Genomic DNA, 20,208 nt, shown 5'->3' with positions numbered 1-20,208 from the left:
GTCACACATAGTGTACTGTATATGTGTGAAATGACCGCCTCTGTCACTTTTTTACTTCTTTCGTCCAATACGGTTTAGGTATGTGCATGCACAATTTCTCTCCTCACAGTTATATCAGAATTCATTTAAGTCTGTGTCATGCTCGACTCACATCCACGTGTCCATCTAAAATGTATGCCCATAAAATGGTAACACCTGTGAAACAGTACCAGAATTCATCATCGGAGATGTATTTTGCAGCCAGAAAGCCCACTTAGTATCCACAGTAAGCTCTTGGGTTCACAATTTGTGGCTAAATGTGGACACATTCATGCTATAGTTACGTGTGAACTGATGTAACAGACTTGACTTCTCTCCCCTCTCCCTCCTGGGTAAAGCCTATGAGCTGTGGTTCAAACAGATCTTATGGGAACTGGACTCAGTCAGGCAGATCTTCATGAATGGACACGTGAGTAGAAACTGTATGCATGTTCAATTCCAACATCTAGAGAGGAGGAGGTGAAGTGCAGTATGTCATAGAGATGTTGGAGGTTTGGGGGAATGGTGTGTGCAGGTAATCAGTTAGCAGAATGGCAATGGTTATTTCAGCAACTATTACAGCATTCCACTAGCGGTTGAAACAAGCCCTAGCACTAGCAGTTCAACACTTCCACTAGCACATAATATGAGGCTACGTATGTATGCAGTTTGAACTGGTTTAAATGCCAACCACTGGTTACAGAGCTCTGCCAATGGTGCATTGCCAGACTATACTTTCATGTATGAACAGTGCATTTTTCCCCAGTCATAATGAATATTCAGAATTTGATGGCAGTGGTCAGTATTTATGAAAAATGTAATATTTAAGAATGGGCAGTGTGGATTCTGGAAAGAAACTGCAAAAATATTGCACAGTGCACCTTTAAAGTGTTAATTTAACACTGCAAAATAAACAATGTACTGTATCTACAGGTGCGGGATGAGCGTAACATGCTGAAGGTGACCACACGCACCCACCGGATTGTCATGATCTTTAGGCTACTTGTGGACCAGTTTGCTGTTCTGGAGACCATGACAGCCTTAGACTTCTTTGACTTCAGGTAATTGACACAGTATTGATGTGAAAGATGGTTAGTGTTGCAAATGGGCATGTTAGTGGGCAAACATTTTTGGCTTGTGTGTGTACATGTGCGGCCCAGGGAGAAGGAAAGCCCAGAATTGGGTCCCCATTACATTGTATATCGAGCTTGTTTATCAACTTATTCATAATACCGTATGCTCTGACTTTGACGTATAGTACATTCACAGTGTGCTGTGTGTTTGTGTGTGTGTTTGTGTGTGTGTGCGTGCGTGCATGCATGTGTGTGTGTGTGTGTCCATACTACAGAGAGTACCTGTCACCCGCCTCAGGGTTCCAGAGCCTGCAGTTTCGTCTGCTGGAGAACAAGATTGGCGTCCCTGACAACCTGCGTGTCCCATATAACCGTCGCCACTACCGAGACAACTTCAAAGGCCAGGACAGCACAGTCCTCCTCCACTCAGAACAGGAGCCCACTCTGTTACAGCTGGTGGAGGTACTGCTGGCCAACTGCACACATGTATTGCACCACTGACCTATGTATGGAGAGCAGACTTCTACTGTATTCAGAGGTGTCAAAAGTAAAAGTTAAAAAAGAAACACAGTTTCCATCCAATACAAGTAACTTATCCGAGTAACCAGTAGACCCGTGTACATGTCTTACGATCAGCCAATTCTGCAGTGGTTGGATCAAGTTTGTGGTGGGTCCATGTTAGGTTTTCTGTGTTTTTCAGTAACAACACAGTCTATCTATCTCATCAGGTACAATGGAGTCATTAGTGTAATAGTTATGTAATATCATGTGCTAGTGTTGTAATTACCCCACAAATATACTTTTACTTTTACTTTTGACACCTCTGACTGTATTCAAACAGTGAAGCATTCGCGATTGATCGATCTCTATATTTCAGGATTCATACCTTAGCAATGCTGAGAACAAGCGCTGAGACCATGGTTGCATTTGACTGTCAATCAAAATAATTCTAAAATAATTTCAACTGTCAATCAAACCAAATAACAATGCTCATTGGTCATTTAAACAATTGAATAGCTCTCTAACAAAAATGGTCAGCCCTAAAAAATATTGGGATTGTTTGAAACGGATGGAAAACCGTTCGCATCAAATAGATAGTCAGCAAGACTTCTAAATGAGATATTGTTTCAAGAAACGAAAGCTGTACTGTTAGGATAGGCTACTTACTTACCAAGTTGCTTTGTGTTGCAGAAATGGCTAGAGCGTACCCCGGGCCTCGAGGAGGGTGGATTCAACTTCTGGGGGAAACTGCAAGTCAACATTGAAGAAGGGCTGAAAAGGGAAAAAGAAAAAATAGAGGTCTGACATCCACTTTCCTCTCCAAGCATGTGTTGTATTCACTTCAAGATGGTCATTACTGATCATGCCGATAGGTATTAGTTATTATTAATTAATGCATTAAAGGTGCACTGTGTAATATTCTTAGCAGTTTATTTCCTGAATGTTACCAGAATGTCACAAATGTTACCTTTTTCATGAGTACTTACCATCACCATCATTTTTTAGTATTCATTATGGTTGGGGAAATTGCACTTTTCATACATGAAAAGGGGGATCTTCTCCATGGCCTGCCATTTTGAATTTCCAGAAATAAACATTTTAGTTGCAAAACTTACTGTACTTTTGTCATACTAGTAATATTGGTTTATTATTTAGTAAATATTCATGAAAAGATCAAATTTGGCAATAGGCAACACCATTTCAATGAGCAGTCTTACACAGTGCACCTTTGATAAATAAATAAATTAATTCATTCATATTCATGCGAATAATCTACATATTGGTACCACTCTCTCTATGCTGATCAGGTAAGATAAGATCACCCACAATCAGCTCTGGATTTGTGCAGTCAGGGAAAGGTCACGTTATTGTGTTGTAAGGTCAGCTCTGATGCGAAAGTGAAAGACAGCCCTCCTGGGACACTCACATTGTCCTTGTTACACAGCACTCCTCAGCACACAAGTTGCATGCAAGGGGGCAGCCCTGAGGGAGCAGTGTAGTCAGAGAGAGTAGAGAGAGAGGTTCCATTGGCCCATTGTTTCCGGGTTCTATTATTGGGGGGGAAATCCCCCTTTAGGCAGACCTAGGCAGACCTGAGGACTGTTCTATTCAATGCTAGGAGCATTATGACACGCCCCTTTAGGCAGACCGGAACCTGGTCACGTTAGGTTCCCATAGAAGCCTATTATGTTGGCCTATCTCTATACTTAAAGAATATCTGGTGTAGTGGTACTGGTCCACCTTCTTAGAATGCCCCCTCTGGTGGTTGGCAGGCTGATGACTAAAGTTTGTCAACTCTGGTGTTGTGTCTTGAGCAGAGCAAGCCACCGTCAGGGGACAAAGAGGAGCAGATGGAAGAGTTCATCAAGCAGAGGGAGGTACTCTCATCCCTGTTTGACGAGAAACGACACGATCACCTTATGAGTAAAGGCAAGGACACACACACACACGCATGCACGCGCACACACGTGCACACACGCGCACACACACACACACACACACACACACACACACACACACACACACACACACACACACACACACACACACACACACACACACACACACACACACACACACACACACACACAAATAATGTGTGAGAGACACAGTCTGTCTCAGTCACGTCACAGTCTGTCTGTCATCACCAAATAAATCATACTCCTTCCATCTCCTTTGTCTGTGTATTTAGTTCCTTGTCTGCAGTTTGCTATTCTCTAAGCAATGTAACTTGCTGTTTGTAGGTGAGAGGCGACTGTCATATAAAGCTTTGAAAGGAGCACTCATGATCTACTTCTACAGGTAAGACACACTCCTTTCCTACAGTACATTTTCAGTGCTTCTTAAACACTTAGAGAGTTGAATTCAACACTCGTGGTGTTGTTCCTATGCTCGTAGTGTTACCATAACACTGTAAACTTTAAGGCGCAGCTGTTGGTCACCAAAATCATGCTGTAAATTGTTTAAGTCTGCACAGTCACATCCATGTGTCACACCTAAAATGTTGATGCCCGTGTGCCCATAAAATGATGACGCACTTTGAAAAGTTCTTCTCACTCCACCTCAAACCTAACCCATGGCATGGCCATCCCTCATGCACGCCACAACTGTTCCAAACCTCTAGTGTACCTGTAATTATTCCACCTGACAACCCATACACATCTAGTCCTACTCTCTTACTGTAAGTGAGATGCACTTCAATATTTATTGTGCACCTGTTCAAACCTCTACTTTGAAACTCCATCTCATCATTCAGTCATTCCTTACCTGTTTATGCTGTACATGTCAGCATATGGGTTTGAACCTACGTATATTAAGAACTCTTCATCCGTGTGTGTGTGTGTGTGTGTGTGTGTGTGTGTGTGTGTGTGTGTGTGTGTGTGTGTGTGTGTGTGTGTGTGTGTGTGTGTGTGTGTGTGCGTGTGTGTTTAGAGAGGAACCTCGTTTCCAGGTGCCCTTCCAGCTCCTCACCTCGCTTATGGACATCGACACCCTCATGACCAAGTGGAGATGTAGGTGTCTCACGTGTCACGCCAGCCACTCTTGAACGATGACACAAACACATTAGCCATCAATATCCATAAATTCATGAATCATTCATTGGTCTTTGTTTCCTGAATGTACATATGGATGTACTGTAGAACAAAACAACTGCTTAACAAAGTGGAGTTGTAGGTTCCTGAAATGAACCACTCGAAAAAAAAACACTGTTGCAATGGCTGATGCACTTTCATACAATGACTAGGCAAGTTTGTGTCTCTTGGCTGAAAAGTTGCTAATTTATTTAAATGTCTACGTGGGCAGCACACAATTTGTCTTAGCTCACCAGTGGCTCAGTTAGTTTCCATAACACCTCTGCAAAATATTATGTACTCGGGTACATCAAGATTACAGTCTGTTTACCATTTTGTTTGTTAGTTTTTATGTATGCAAGAAGAATACATTAGCTAATAATACTGTAAATCCATACATTCCTAGACAACCACGTCTGCATGGTGCACAGGATGATCGGAAGTAAGGCGGGAACAGGCGGCTCATCTGGGTATCACTACCTGCGCTCCACCGTCAGGTACAATGAAGAGTTCATCTTTAAAACACACACACACACACACACACACGCACGCACGCACGCACGCACGCACGCACGCACGCACGCACGCACGCACGCACACACACACACAGGCTTAATCCCGTCTCCATTTTCAGATCAGGGTGAGTTTCTCGAAACCAAAGTTGCTTACTACGTTGGCTACTTTGTTGTTTTCAGTGCATTTTCCCATTGGCAACTACCAAAGTTGCTAACAGGCTAACAGCTCTTTTGAGAAACTCACCCCAGGTTTGAAGAGTTGCAATGTGGCAATGACAGCTACATAGGGAGATTAACAAAAATAGGCTATTGTCTTATTTTTGACTAAAATGTTTTCTGATTCGAGATGTAAGCCCTAATTATTCATAACCAGATGAATGGTTTGTTTTTTGAGTAAGTGTGTTTGCCGTAAGATAATATCACATAATAGTGTTGTACTTGCATCATGAATTTGCTTCTACTTTTGACACCTCTGGTTCATAATGATTTACTGTGTGTGTGTGTGTGTGCTGGCAGTGACCGCTACAAGGTGTTTGTGGACCTGTTTAACCTGGCCACCTTCCTGGTGCCGCGTGATTGGGTGCCCAAGCTCAACCCCACGGAGCACACCTTCCTCTTCACTGCAGACACCTGCTGGGACAGCTCCTACTGCACCAGCAGTGGCAACAGCAGCAGCAGCAGCAGCGAGGACTCGGACTAGACACACATTTCCAGTGTCTGTGTACTCGACATACAGACTGTGTGTGTGTGTGTGTATGTGCTCTGAAGAGACACAGTATGTGTGTGGTGACACCCGCTGTGACAGCTCCTGCTGCAGCATCAGCATTTCTGACTAAAGACACAGTCGGAGTGTGTGTGTGTGTGTGTGTATTAGTGGCACAGAATGTGTGTGTGTGTATTAGTGGCACAGAAAGTATGTGTGTGTGTGTGTGAGAGAGGACACCTGCTGTGGTAGCATCTGCCGCAGCAGGAAAGACTTTACCTAGAGGCAGTGTGTGAGAGAGTTAACTCAGTAGGAAGTGGCACTTGCTGTGGTGGGAACAAATTGGTGACACCTACCACACCACACTGCATTAGCAATTAGCAATAACCTGTCCAATAGATTTGGAGAATCAGACGTGTGTGTGTGTGTGTGCGTGTGTGTGTGTGTGTGTGTGTGTGTGTGTGCGTGTGTACGCGCACACACGCTTTGAACCAAAATTCTGATTCTGAATTTCATCAAAATAGCATGTCCTTGCAAACTGGACCTAACCGTTTGTAAATACTGTGAAGTAATATGTAAATCAATGACTAAATGTAGGATAAATAGTTATTATACGATTTCTGTACAGAGAACTGACTTATGATTATGACGTGATTTTGGTGCCAAAATATAAAGTTTTTGGTGTAAATGCAAGTTGCTATTTTGTTACTTTGTGTACTTTACATTGGCTTTCACATTACATGTGTATGTGAAACATATGGACTTGGATATGAGAATGGTTATGAGAATCAGTATGAACATACATTTAAAACAGTGATTCTCAAACTTTTTCAGACCGAGGACCACTTTGTCCCCCCAAAAATGTTCAGGGACCACCTGTCAACCGAATTGACAGTTGACGGGTGCTAATTTGACACTGCTAATTTCAATGCAGATCACTTATTTTTTACTCACATGTATTATGTGGTTATTGTGATGAAAATAAGACTTCAGCTATGCTTATCTTTGTAATAATGTTACAAATATAGCCTACTGCTAGCTTGTCTTAGAAAATTAGAAATCCACATACGGACCACCTGAGCCGCGTCGCGGACCACTAGTGGTCCTCGGACCACACTTTGAGAATCACTGATTTAAAACAATAGATTATGAAATACTTTGTAAGATAGCCTACTGTAAAGGGCCACATTCTTATTTTTTACTATCTATCCTGGTGGAATAACCTGGAGATATGTAATGAATCCTTGTTAATAAGTGCAAAATGCTCTACAGTAGCACCGGATTGGATGCAAAACATGAAAGTAATTCAACAATTAAACCGTTTCAGATTTGGATTAGTTTTATTTCAGTACAAAAATAAAATATCACAGTGTGTTACATTAAATGATGTATTATGCTGATTTAAAAAAAAAAAACACATTAATAAACAAGTGTGATGGCTCATCATTAAGCTGACTCTCGCCAGATGAAAGTAGTTCCACCTTGGTCCTCACATTCAACAGATGTTTTCGCTCGTCTCCCCACCGGATAAACCTCGTTTTCGGATATACATCTCCGTTAGAGCCGTCTCAGATAATTGTGTGGAGCAACACAGAACTACATGCATCAGGTGAGACTCAGGTTAATGGTTCATGATTATCTACAGAGAGGAAAACACACACTTGCTTCCATTCTTATCTCTTCCCTTTAGCGGTCAATATGGTACACACAAACACAAACACACACACGCACACGCACACGCACACGCACACACACACACACACACACACACACACACACACACACACACACACACACACACACACACACACACACACACACACACACACACACACACACACACACACACACACACACACACACACACACTGCTGCCATCCTTATCTGTGTTCTGTCCTGGTCAACATGGTACTAGGCCTGGTAGTGTGACTTTAGGTCCCTTTGATGAAGTTCCAAGTCGCTGGCCTCATGCCCCTTGGATCTCCTGAAGCACTTGTGCTCATCACACAAACACCGCTGCCACCGTGTCTGCAATACCTGTGGACCACACGCACGCACGCACGCACGCACGCACACACGCACACACAAGCAGCTGTCACTATGTAACTATGTACTGCATGTCTGCTTAATAATAATAATAATAATAATAATAATACTTTCGTTTTATATAGCGCCTTTCAAAACACCCAAGGTCGCTTCACAGAGTATCGTGTAGGAAAGTGTGAGTGTGTGTGCGAGTCAGTGTGTGAGCGTGTGTGTGAATGCATGTAAGTGAAAGTGCTTGTGGAACTAGCAGCCATAAGCCTCCAGGAAGAGGTGTGTCTTAAGGTGTTGCTTAAACATGGCCAGTGAAGGGGCATTCTGGATGTGGTCGGGCAGATTGTTCCAAAGAATAGGAGCAGCAACATGGAAGGCTCTGTCACTAGTGGCCTTGAGCCTGGTATGAGGGACGATCAGCTGGCCCTTGGAAGAGGACCGCAGGGATCTTGAGGGGTCATAGGGGTGAAGGAGGTCTGTGAGGTAGTTGGGTGCCAGACCATGGAGGGACTTGAAGGTTAGGAGGAGGACTTTGTAGGTAATGCGTGACTTGATGGGGAGCCAGTGAGGCTGCTTAAGTATGGGGGTGATGTGCTGCCAGGGTCTAGTGCCTGTTATGATCCTGGCAGCAGAGTTCTGGACATATTGCAGTCTGTCTAGGGCCTTGTTGGGTAGACCAAGCAGGATGGCATTGCAGTAGTCCAGACGGGAGGAGATGAAGGAGTGGGTGAGCGTCTCCGTAACTGTCTTAGAGAGTGAAGGCCTGAGTCTGGAGATGTTTCGGAGATGATAGAATGCCGATTTGGTGACTTTTTTGATGTGGGAGTGAAGTGAAAGTGATGAATCCAAGATGACACCCAGGTTACGTACTTCAGGGGATGGGGTGATGGTGCATCCATCAATTTCCAGGTGAAGATCAAAGTAAATACCAACATTCAGTCTGATTATCAACACAGCCAAATACAACATACAGACTTCACACTCCCACCGACACGTCTCACAGCCATACGGATCCAAATTCATATTGTTGTTTTGAAACTATTCCTTAGCACTACTTCACTATTTAGTGGCGTAATTGCTGCTGACGCGAAGTATGACTCACCACACAGGTTGCTGCCGATTCTAATGTGTACGTAGCCGTCGATACCCCAGGAAGCGCCCCAGGAGTTCCGTACGATCCAATATGGCACATCACCTAGGAAACCAACACACAAGCGTACAATTTCACACAATCTGGGCCGGATTAACGCACAGGCTAGATATGGCTGCAGCGGTGGGGCCCAGACCTGCCAGGGATTACCCCGATTGGCCAAAAGTTTAAAATTGCAGACTGTGACAAGATGCAATATTGCTAAATGAATCTGGAATGTTGAGTGCAGTTTTAAATCTTGTTAATACTCTCCACAGCAAGCAGACATGTTATCTTTCATTCTTAGCTTGTAATTATGACATTATCTATGGAATTTCGTTGTGAAATTTGCCTTCCAGGGGGACCCTGAGCAACTTGTAGCCTATGGGGCCCCGGGCTATGTTAACATGAGTAACAACAAGTTACAGTTAAATTATAATGTCCATTATTTGATTTGTACTGTATGCTTACAGTTACAACAAAGGTATTCTTTTTAATCAACACACAACCATCAGCCCGCCTTGTACAGCATAACTGGCATATTGTGTGGTATCACAGCTAACCATCTACAGCATAATATTTGTGTGACATGCATAATGTTTAACTGGGTGTCTGTCTGTCTGTCTGTCTGTCTGTCTGTCTGTCTGTCTGTCTGTCTGTCTGTCTGTCTGTCTGTCTGTCTGTCTGTCTGTCTGTCTGTCTGTCTGTCTGTCTGTCTGTCTGTCTGTCTGTCTGTACCTGCGGCATCATAGCCAGTCAGAGGTATCATAGCCAGTTATACGGTATTCTGTGGGACTGGTGTGACTTGTATTGTCGATGTGAAATGGTGTGCGTGTGTGTTTTTGTCTGCATGTTGTAATTAGTGACCTGTGCTTTCTGTATGACGTATAATGTGTGTGTGTGTGTGTGTGTGTGTGTGTGTGTGTGTGTGTGTGTGTGTGTGTGTGTGTGTGTGTGTGTGTGTGTGTGTGTCCTATTCAGTGACTTGCACTGGGTGATTGCCGTAGTATGTGTCTGTAGTGTCTAATGTGTGTACCTGTCGTGATGTATCCAGTGTGTCGCGCTGCATGACTTGTGTGTGCGTGTGTGTGTTTGTGTGTGTACCCGTGGTGTCGTATCCGATGACTTGTACTGCGTGGTTGGCATAGTGGCTGGAGCAGTGGTGCTGGATGATGCCACCCAGGTAGTCCTGCCAGCTGACGGCGTCCACGGTAACCACCAGAGGCCCGTAGTCCACCAGCCACTGTTTCATCAGCTCCTCCTCTTCACTGAATATGCACACACACACACACACACACACACACACACACACACACACACACACACACACACACACACACACACACACACACACACACACACACACACACACACACACACGTCATTTACAAGTTGTTAAAGGGACTCTCCACCCATTTGCATTAGGCTTTCCATTGCTACACACCCAGTCATACTTTTGAATGGTCGTGCAACACTCTCTCAATTCCCCCTGAGACAGGAGAAATCCGTATTCACCTCTTAACTCTTCCTTTTACAATGATGTAAAAATCGTCATTTTGCATCATTGTAGGAGGAAGTGTAAGAGAAGTGGATTTCTGTTGAGACTACCAGCCTTTTCCCCACCCTTTTAACCCCGCCCATAGGGGGTTGGACCTAATGCGCTAACAGACCTATCACAGATCAGTGTGCCAGTGATTTTGAAATCACTGGCATTGAGGCTCCAGTAAGTCACTGGCAGAGCAGCCTGGGTGTGGCCTGTGGAACTTGAGCATTACAATGCATTATAGGGATTGTTGTCACAAATCCACAAGCACTAAAAAGTCATTTTCTGCCTTTTCTCGGCCAAGAAGGCACCAAATTAGAAATTTATGGTACTATTCTACTACATATATGACCCACTTTCAATACAAATTCATGTCTTTACCGGTGGAATGCCCCTTTAAGCGAACTCAAGATGTGCACAATTCGATTGATCACTGACTGAAGCCACCCACACACACACACACACACACACACAGCATTTACAAGTTGTTAAGCGAACTCAAGATGTGCACAATTCGATTGATCACTGACTGAAGCCACACACACACACACACACACACACACACACACACACACACACACACACACACACACACACACACACACACACACACACACACACACACACACACACACACACACACACACACACACACACACACACACACACACACACACGACTTTTGCCCTGAACTGGTGCAACACGTCCTGTAGGTCAGTGCACTGTCTGCCCCTCGCCCGTCTGTCTGTGTGTCCTGAACCCATTGCACTCCCTATTCAACCTTGACTTTCAATACCACCACAGCTGACATGGCACTGAGGCTGTGTGGGATTCAGTCATAGAAATGCAGGCAGACACATTGAAGCACAAGCTGACATGCACGCACACACGCATGCACATATGTACACGTTTCTCCGAATACAGAGAGAAATAGGTCATACCCGGTACTTGGTCATGCACTGTGAACCAAACAGAATGAATGCTAATGAGTGAAGTACATTTGCCATTGCATTTTCCATTGAATCTGCATGATAATAGTTAAAATACATTCTTAATGCACCTACCACATGAAAAAAACCCAAAAAGTTCTATATAAAGTAAAATGTTAAGAAATCTTTCTCTGTTAAGAATGCATTTTAGATCATTTGATTTTCCTGAAAATTCTATCAAAATGTGTATCTTTTACCAGTCAAACTGAAATGTCACCAGCATTTGGCTGGTTGGCTGTTGTTAATTTAGAATCCTGGTCATGAGTATAAATAATAAAGTTTGAATGTGCCACTTATAGCATCCTACGAATGCACAGGACAAAACAAATCATTATTTTTATATAGTGTACATAGTACCAAATGTATCTAATCGTTAATCTTTTTATTTTATATTAAGCTCAGTTAACTTATTTTAACATGTTGATTGATGATCCTACTATTTTCTTGAATCTATTTATAATTTCATTTTTATGCTTTTTTAATTTCACGTTTTGTTTCACAAGTGTTTTGAGACCATGGTTAATGGTGATTTATTTTAATTGTATTGCGTTTTAATGTATGTTTTTAATTTTAATTTGCAACTTGTCAGCTGCTTTCGGCAAGCATGTTTCCCAGATCCTAAAGACAGTGTCTCATTTGTGACATGTGCAGGGGGGTTATTCTGAGCATCACTAACCAGCCCATACCTGAAATCATAGGCCTCAAAATTGGTGACTGAAACGCCATACTCTGAATGATCAAAATAATGGCAAATTCCAGATGTTCCCTTATATGGATAGTGAGACTTCTTCACCAGCTTCACCTGGGTCTGTAGAGACAAAGAGCAAATGTAAGGAACAAAGAGAAAGGCAGGCAGGAAGGCAGAATATACTGTGAAAACCTTGTCCGTTGAATTCCATTAATTTTGACACGCTGGCACGCACGCACACAGAGATATACAGTGAGCCCAATAAGTATTTGATCCCTTGCTGATTTTGTTAGTTGGCCTACTAACAAAGACATGATCAGTCAATAAATGTTATTCTAATATGTATTCTAATATGGAGAGACAGAATATCAAAATGAAAATCCAGAAATTAACTTAAGAGAATATATATTAATGTATTTCAATTTCATCAAGCAAAATAAGTAATTGATCCCCTGCCAACTGATAACAGTTCCGGGACCACAGACCAGATGGGCACTTTCGATCAACTTGTCATCTGAATTAAAGACAACTGTACATACTAACATGCATAAAAGACATATTGAATCAGCAGAATCAGTCCATAGTATGAGTCAATCAGTTCCACCCCAACCTCACCAGCATGGGAAAGACCAAAGAGTGGTCCAATGATATCAGTGACAAGATTTTAGACCTGAACAAAGATTAAATGGGCTACAAAGCCACAAGACAGAGACTGGGTATTAATCACCCAACTGTTGATGCATTTCTTCCAAAATGTATGGAATACAAAATGACTATCCATCCGCCTGTCTGGGGTTCTATACAAGATTTGACCTTTTGTAGGGATTTGATAATCATGAGAACAAAAGGAAAGCACCCTAGACCTGTACGGGATGCACTAGGCAATGATATCAAAGCTACTGGGACCAAAATCATTGAGAAAACTACTGATAGCACTTAATGCCACAGAGGTTTAAAATCCTGTAGTGCACACATGGTACCTCTACTTCAGAAGGAACCTGTGCAGTCCCACCTGAGGTTTGCCAACGAACATCAGACTGGTTTAGGATATTTTTTTCAAAGGTTTCTTTATTGATTTTTTAAGTGTAATAACAAAGGTTTAGGATATTGAATGTCCATAATGTAAAAGTTACACAATATGGGAATATTATCACACATTAGCTATAACAAGGCATAAAGAACAAACTAGACCCCCCCAACCCCCCACCCATATACAGTACACAATCAAACACAAAATAAACAGAAACAAACAGCCAAAGAGAGAAACAGAGAGAAAAAAAAATAATAAAAAAAATAAAAATAAAGAAAAACATTACACAAGACATACACATAGACCTGCCACCTTAACAAAATATGTTACCACTGTAGTCTGAAAAGATGTGCTCACAGTTCTAGTCTGTCACAGAGGGGAGATTCAACTCGTCAATGTAATCTGACAAGTATCCCCATGTTTTTGTGAACTTGCGGGTAGAGCCCTTCATACTGCTTCTAATTTTTTCTATTTTCATGAAATAAAGGATATCTTTAATCAGGGAACTGAATGAAGGGGCATTAGGAGACTTCCACCTCAGCAAAATGAGACGCCTTGCTACTAGAGTGATAAATGCAATAAACTCAGCCTTATACAAAGATATGGACATTGTAAATGGGAGAACACCAAACAACGCAGTAAGTGGAGATGGATCAATTGTTTGTTCTAATACATTGGACAGGATGTCAAAAACCTTGGACCAATATTCAAATAGTTTTGGACACAACCAGAGTGTGTGTGCCAGTGTCGCGGGTGCTGAGTGGCACTGGTTTAGGATATGATAAGGAGGTGCTATAGTCAGATGAATCCAAAATCAAGCTGTTTGGCATTAACACAATCCAAATGTGTTTTGAGAAAGAGAACTGCTGTCTATGATCCCAAGAATACCCTCCTCACCATCATGCATGAAAGTTGTATCATTATGGTTTGATGGTGTTTGTCTGGCCAAGGCAGACTTCACATCGTCAACGATTGGATGGCGGGAGACATGTAATGTGCAATCCTGAGCACAAACGTCCTTCCCTCCACCACTACACTGAAGGTGGGCCATTTTTGGATCTCCCAACATGACAATAATACACAACATACAGTCAAAGCAACGAAGGAGTAGCTCAAGAAGAAGCATATTAAAGTCGTGAAGTGGCCTAGACAGTCTCCAAATATTAACCCTATAGTAATTCTATGGAGGGAACTCAACGTCCCATTTGCCAAGCTACAGCCACAAACTATTAATGTTTTAGAGATAATCTGCAAAGAAAAATGGGCAGAAATCTTTTCTACTATATGCACAAACATTGTCATCAACTAAAAGAAGCATCTGACCTCAGTGCTAGACAACTAGGGCTTTGCCACAAAGCACTTTATCTTCTTTAGCTAGAGGGGTCAAATACTTATTTGCCTAAATTAAATACAAATCAATTAAAATATATTATTTGAAGTTATTTTCTGGAATTTCTTTTTGATATTCTGTCTCTCCATGTTTGAATACATATTATCATTAAATTTATAGACTGATCATGTCTTTATTAGTGGGCAAACCGGAAAAATCAGCAAGGGATCAATACATATTTGACTCACTGTATAGAGCAGTGTTTCCCAACCTTTCTTGTCTCATGTACCCCGTGAGAGTACTGTACCCCCCATCTCATATTCTATACACTTTCTCTATCACAGTGTGACTATGCTCCATGCATTTGCTAAAATTACATTTCTCCAAGTAGCCCCTGCAGTGTGCTCACGTACCCTTAGTGGTACACATACCCCCGGTTGGGAAACACTGATATTAACTGTAGAGCACAACTGAACGTGTCCCGTACCTCCCTAAGCCAGCCAAGGGCCCGTATGGTGGAGCCTCCATCGCAGCCCTGGTCCTTGTAAGAGCAGTCGATGACCTGCTGCACACTCAGCTCCTCCAAGGAGCCGCCATCTTTGGCCTGGGCTGATTCTATCGCCCCAACAATGCTAAAGGCCCAGCATCCCCCACACTGCAGTCAGGCAGAGAAGAAGAGAGAAGAAACAGGAAGTTCAGAAACTGTATGTATGCACTGCATTATGCAGACCCTCCAGGAATTTGTGAACTTCAACCAATCCCTGTGAATTCAGTTCAGGGCTGCCTTTTTAACCAATCACCAAGACTTTACCACAAACAATATACCTAGAGCTTACATAGTCACCCTACAGGAATATTAGAGCTCTGCGAATACATGCATACATACATACATACATACATACATACATACATACATACATACATACATACATACATACATACATACATACATACATACATACATACATACATACATACATACATACATACATGTACATACAATCAGTTGCGGAACAATTGCACAGAGGGCCCCAGGGCAAAACACTTATAGGGCACCCCATATGGCCTGCCAAGGTCATAATTGGGCCTTCACCACCAATGCAAGAGTGCCCTGGGCCCAGGGGCAAATGCCCTGCTCGCCCTCCCTATATCTCCACCCCTGCATACAATCAATTTGCTGTACAGGGTAGCTAAAAATCAATACCATCCAATGAGCTACCATGCTATTCTATACCACTAGATGGCGTCCAAGCTAATTTTTAAGGTAGCAGTGTTTAGACTTGAGATCCCACTGATGTACTATCAGACAGTGGTTGAACGTTGTTTCTAACAGTGTACTATTGTTATCCTGCTACAGATTGCTACGTGTAAGTTATGTACAAAATAACTCTTGGCAACAAGAACATTTGCATGTGAATTGTGATGTAATATTGCAATAGCCCATTTCTGCAAGTGTATTTCTGACAAAACCTATAAATGTTCTTTCAAAGGGAGGTACCGCGCCTTTTCTCTTGATGCCGGGTGGGTGCGTAGGTTCCAACAGGTTAACTATAGGATCAAGTAAGGGGAACTCGCACACCTTGTATGCCGATGCAATAGTGTCCTTTTATTGCATGTTTCGAAAATAAAAAAGTGCTACCCAAGTGAACAGTGCAAACGTTTCGGTCCCATTCAGACCATCCTCAGTGCAAAGAGAATGGTCTGAATGGGACCGAAACGTTTGCACTGTTCACTTGGGTAGCACTTTTTTATTTTCGAAACATGCAATAAAAGGACACTATTGCATCGGCATACAACAAGGTGTGTGAGTTCCCCTTACTTGACAAAACCTATACAAATTTCTTTAACTGAAATGTTGTAAATAAATAAGTTGCTGTGAAATATAGCAGGTTTTTATTTGTTTTTTTATTAGCTTTTTTTGATCAGTGACCTAGGCTACTACAGTATATTGGTTCATCTCGAATAGATCTGGGATGGCAGGTAAGGTGTGTGAAAAACTGTATGAAGGCCCCTAGAGAAGAAAAGTCCAAACATTCAACAGGGTAAAGTACTTACTGATCCCTGATTCTGCACCGGGCCGACTTTCCCCTCATCGCGCCAGTCAAAGCGGGTGGGCAGCTCTCTCCCAACATGGCGGGTCTGGTTTTGTCTACTGTTATAATACTGAGCGACTGGCTCAGCCTGGGCATTTAGGTACAACTCTGGTGGTACAAGAGGGAAGTAAAATCAAATAGGACAGAGGTTACTTCACAACAATTAGTAGACTGGCTACCTGGGGAGTATTCCATAAAGCTGGGTTGGTATTTATACAGTACAGCAGTGGTCTCAAAATGGCAGCCCATGGACCAGATCCGGCCCGGGCATGGCATGTCCTGCCATGAGTTTGGAACAAATGAAATCATGTGACGTGTATGGCATCAAGTTCATCATGCTCTTGTTCATTAAATGATTGAATCTGGCTTGCCAGGCTAGGGCACTTACCTCTGAACTCCTGGGGGGAAAGGTGGGAAAACTGATTGACACCATATCTGGCTGAGCAGTTTCGGTGCTCAGAAGGTGCGTTTAGAACTGTGTGCCTCTTGAGGGAATTCTACAGGGATAGAAAATGTACAGCATGTCAGCTGTTGTGAGAATAATCCATCCATAATCCAGCCACTCAAATACATTACACACTGAGCGCAGAATTATTGGGTGTTTTGACCAAGTTTTATGCATATTTTCCAGCTTCAGATTTTAGGAACATGAAAACAAAACATACTGTATTTAGTTAAGCATTCCTTGTAATATTTGTGTAATGAGAGAGGGTAGGATCTTAGGAGAACAAACACCTGACCCTGGTGTGCAAGTAAGCTCATCTTTAAAAAAAAGTCCTAACGAGGCTCTTCAAATTGCCTAGACGAGTGTGTGTGTGTGTGTGTGTGTGTGTGTGTGTGTGTGTGTGTGTGTGTGTGTGTGTGTGTATATCAGTGAGTGAGTGAGTGAGTGAGTGAGTGAGTGAGTGAGCGAGCGTTTGGAAGGGGGGGGGGGGGGGTGTACAGTGTAGCTGCAACAAAGCCAAGATTTGATATGCATACTTTGCCTTATTTATTTATTTTTGGGTCTATCTATTTTTAAATAACCAAATGGGAAAAGACAACGGATCTCTACATTGTGTATGAGCTTGGCTGAATGGACCAACAGTATTACTATGAATCCTAATTTTATGTTGTTTTTTTTTCCTTCCCCTTTGTTGCTTTTTCCCTTCTCTCTGAGATGTCAATGATTTCAAGGTTTGTTTTTTTCTTTGACCCACTCACAGGGTGAACAAAAATGTGTATGTGATTAATCAGACAAAGAATGTCAAATGTTTACTATGTCTGACACAATAAAGTATTTAAAAAAATAAAACACTCAACAAGATATACCTGTACAAGTCAAGACAGGGTCAAGAAAGGTTTTATGGACTAAGGAAGAGATGGGTGGGCCCATGGCTGGATCAGTAATGGATGGATAACAGTAAGTTAACGGGTATTTTTGAAAAGAAGAGTAACTGGCCATTTAGTAGAGTTGCCCCACCAGAACCCGAAACCTGGAACGGCGAGGGGGACCGCTAACACCAATGGCAGTGGTGTAGTCTACGTAGAACGAGGGTATACGGAGTATACCCACTTCTAAATTTTAGGGATTATAGTATACCCACTTAAAATTGATCCATTGTTTTGAATAGCACAGGATTGTACAGGTACAAATATATACAGTACAGTATACCCACTTCAAATAATGCTCAAATATACAGTATACCCACCTTAAAAAAGTAGACTACACCACTGACCAATGGGTTAGGCGCTCCACAGTTCATGTTTTTTTTGTTTTAGGTTTATTTGTACATACATGCTGAGTTGTATTATTGTGACAGATGTAGTATGCATAGTAACACAGATGGCTATGTTTCTGCACATTAACAGCTATTTGCACACACATAAATCCACATACGGCGGCCAAAGCCGCACTTCTACTTCCTTGAACATTGAGCATTTATTAGTGTGTGTGTGTGTGTGTGTGTGTGTGTGTGTGTGTGTGTGTGTGTGTGTGTGTGTGTGTGTGTGTGTGTGTGTGTGTGTGTGTGTGTGTGTGTGTGTGTGTGTGTCAGTGAGAGGGAGAGGGAGAGGGAATGTTGGGGCTGGATGAATAATGCACATGCGCAGAAAGCATATAGAGCGTCGCGCGGATTGAGTACAAACAAACAAGCCGATGCGGAAGTTGAGTCCCTCATGGGCGAAGATCTTAAAGTCTCTCGATAAGGGGGGTAGTTCTAAAAGCTTTTCGATCAAAGTGATGTTCAAAGAAAGATAAGCTACACAATACAGATTGGTACAAACGTCCCAAATTAAGTACCTCGTCCTCCGCATTCCCTGAAACCAGTCTCACTCACAAAGTAAAACCACTGCATGCGCCTGGCAGCACTCTACAACAACAGTGAGCTGCTAACTTGAGTGGGAAAGAAAGAAACGATACTCGATAGATGTTGGGTTTTTATCTGTAGTGCCCCTAGTTAAATTTTCCTAAAAGAGCGTGACCTAGAACTAGTTAGGGACTTGTTTGCCAGCGTAAGCTAGCAAGTTAGCAACCCCATATCGTAGGCTACACAGGCAATGCACTGTGCCATCCAAAAGCCTACATTTTGTAATTAAAATACTGTCTTACTTCAAAATTGATTGCACGTCGTAAAAATTCCTCTGGACTGTACTTGCTCTGGAATCTCTCCTTGAATAACGCAAACTCAGTGGACGCGTTATATTTGGATTCAGTCCCTTCGTGTTCTCCCAGGGACAGGTGGAATGCTGTGGTGACATCTAGTCTCTGATACAAAAGCAAAACTAAAACGACAAGTCTCTCCATTTATCTACAGCATCAATTTTGAATAGCAGAAAGGTACGAGGATCTGATACTACTACTCTGATGACTGCAGTGACCACTGTGATGATATAGTCATTGCACTGGTAGATCAAATACCTCGTTCAAAAAGTCGAGAATCCCCAGAAAGCCGACCTAAAACCTCGGGAAAGTGGGAGTGAACATTTGGTGACGCAATGTCAGATCGATAATTATCGAGGTTGATCTCTGGCGGAAGTATAGAACAACGAGTTCCCGAGCTTGTGTTTTGTGTGACGACACACGCATCATCAACATGGCGCCCATGCATGCAACTGACATGTAAACAGTATCATGAAAGCTAAAATATCGTCTTGTAATCACTATCAACAACACCAGTTGATGTCATTCAATTGCAGATGCATATATGACAGCAATGCTGGTCTCTGACTGTTTAATTTGGCTTACTTCAGCTAAAATGATATGTCGTGGGTGTGGAGGCTCAAGTGGAGGTGAAAAAAAAGAAAAGAGAACCAAAACAAAACACGCATGATTTCCGATTGTTCCGGGATCAGTGGCGTTCATGTGCCAAAGTCCAGAACTTGGCTGTCACGTGAGCAGTGTCGTCAGCTGTCTCAAGAGGTCCCGAGCCCGTGAAGGCGGCAAAAGTCCTTTATAGAAAGTCTGGACCAGATTACTCATCCCTGCCCTCTTTCACATCTCATGCCCC

The 20,208-nt window shown here is 42.5% G+C and overlaps 2 protein-coding genes across 2 annotated transcripts in view; one reads left to right on the top strand and one right to left on the bottom strand.

Moving 5' to 3' along the window:
- The window catches only part of tdo2a (tryptophan 2,3-dioxygenase a), a 9,074-nt gene extending 2,500 nt beyond the window's left edge, over positions 1 to 6,574 (top strand). The window contains exons 4-12 of the mRNA XM_063188593.1: positions 378 to 448; positions 952 to 1,079; positions 1,367 to 1,553; positions 2,283 to 2,390; positions 3,410 to 3,521; positions 3,836 to 3,893; positions 4,524 to 4,603; positions 5,070 to 5,160; positions 5,695 to 6,574. Of these exons, the coding sequence (XP_063044663.1) occupies positions 378 to 448; positions 952 to 1,079; positions 1,367 to 1,553; positions 2,283 to 2,390; positions 3,410 to 3,521; positions 3,836 to 3,893; positions 4,524 to 4,603; positions 5,070 to 5,160; positions 5,695 to 5,878 (1,019 nt within the window). The 3' untranslated portion in view covers positions 5,879 to 6,574. The remainder of the gene's footprint in view (positions 1 to 377; positions 449 to 951; positions 1,080 to 1,366; positions 1,554 to 2,282; positions 2,391 to 3,409; positions 3,522 to 3,835; positions 3,894 to 4,523; positions 4,604 to 5,069; positions 5,161 to 5,694) is intronic.
- A 1,119-nt stretch (positions 6,575 to 7,693) lies between these two features.
- Positions 7,694 to 19,824, bottom strand: ctso (cathepsin O). The gene is made up of 8 exons (XM_063188594.1): positions 19,311 to 19,824; positions 17,109 to 17,217; positions 16,683 to 16,828; positions 15,115 to 15,282; positions 12,266 to 12,387; positions 10,152 to 10,315; positions 9,021 to 9,113; positions 7,694 to 7,918 (listed from the first exon to the last, which is right to left on the bottom strand). Exons 1-8 carry the CDS (start codon positions 19,503 to 19,505, stop codon positions 7,884 to 7,886), a joined length of 1,032 nt encoding a protein of 343 aa, XP_063044664.1. The 5' UTR covers positions 19,506 to 19,824; the 3' UTR covers positions 7,694 to 7,883.
- Positions 19,825 to 20,208: the final 384 nt, after the last annotated feature.

The sequence above is a fragment of the Engraulis encrasicolus genome, chromosome 22, assembly GCF_034702125.1.
Source record: "Engraulis encrasicolus isolate BLACKSEA-1 chromosome 22, IST_EnEncr_1.0, whole genome shotgun sequence".
NCBI classification, from domain to species: domain Eukaryota; kingdom Metazoa; phylum Chordata; class Actinopteri; order Clupeiformes; family Engraulidae; genus Engraulis; species Engraulis encrasicolus.
The sequence above is the reverse complement of the archived record's forward strand: the minus strand, read 5'-3'. Positions and strand labels throughout refer to the sequence as shown.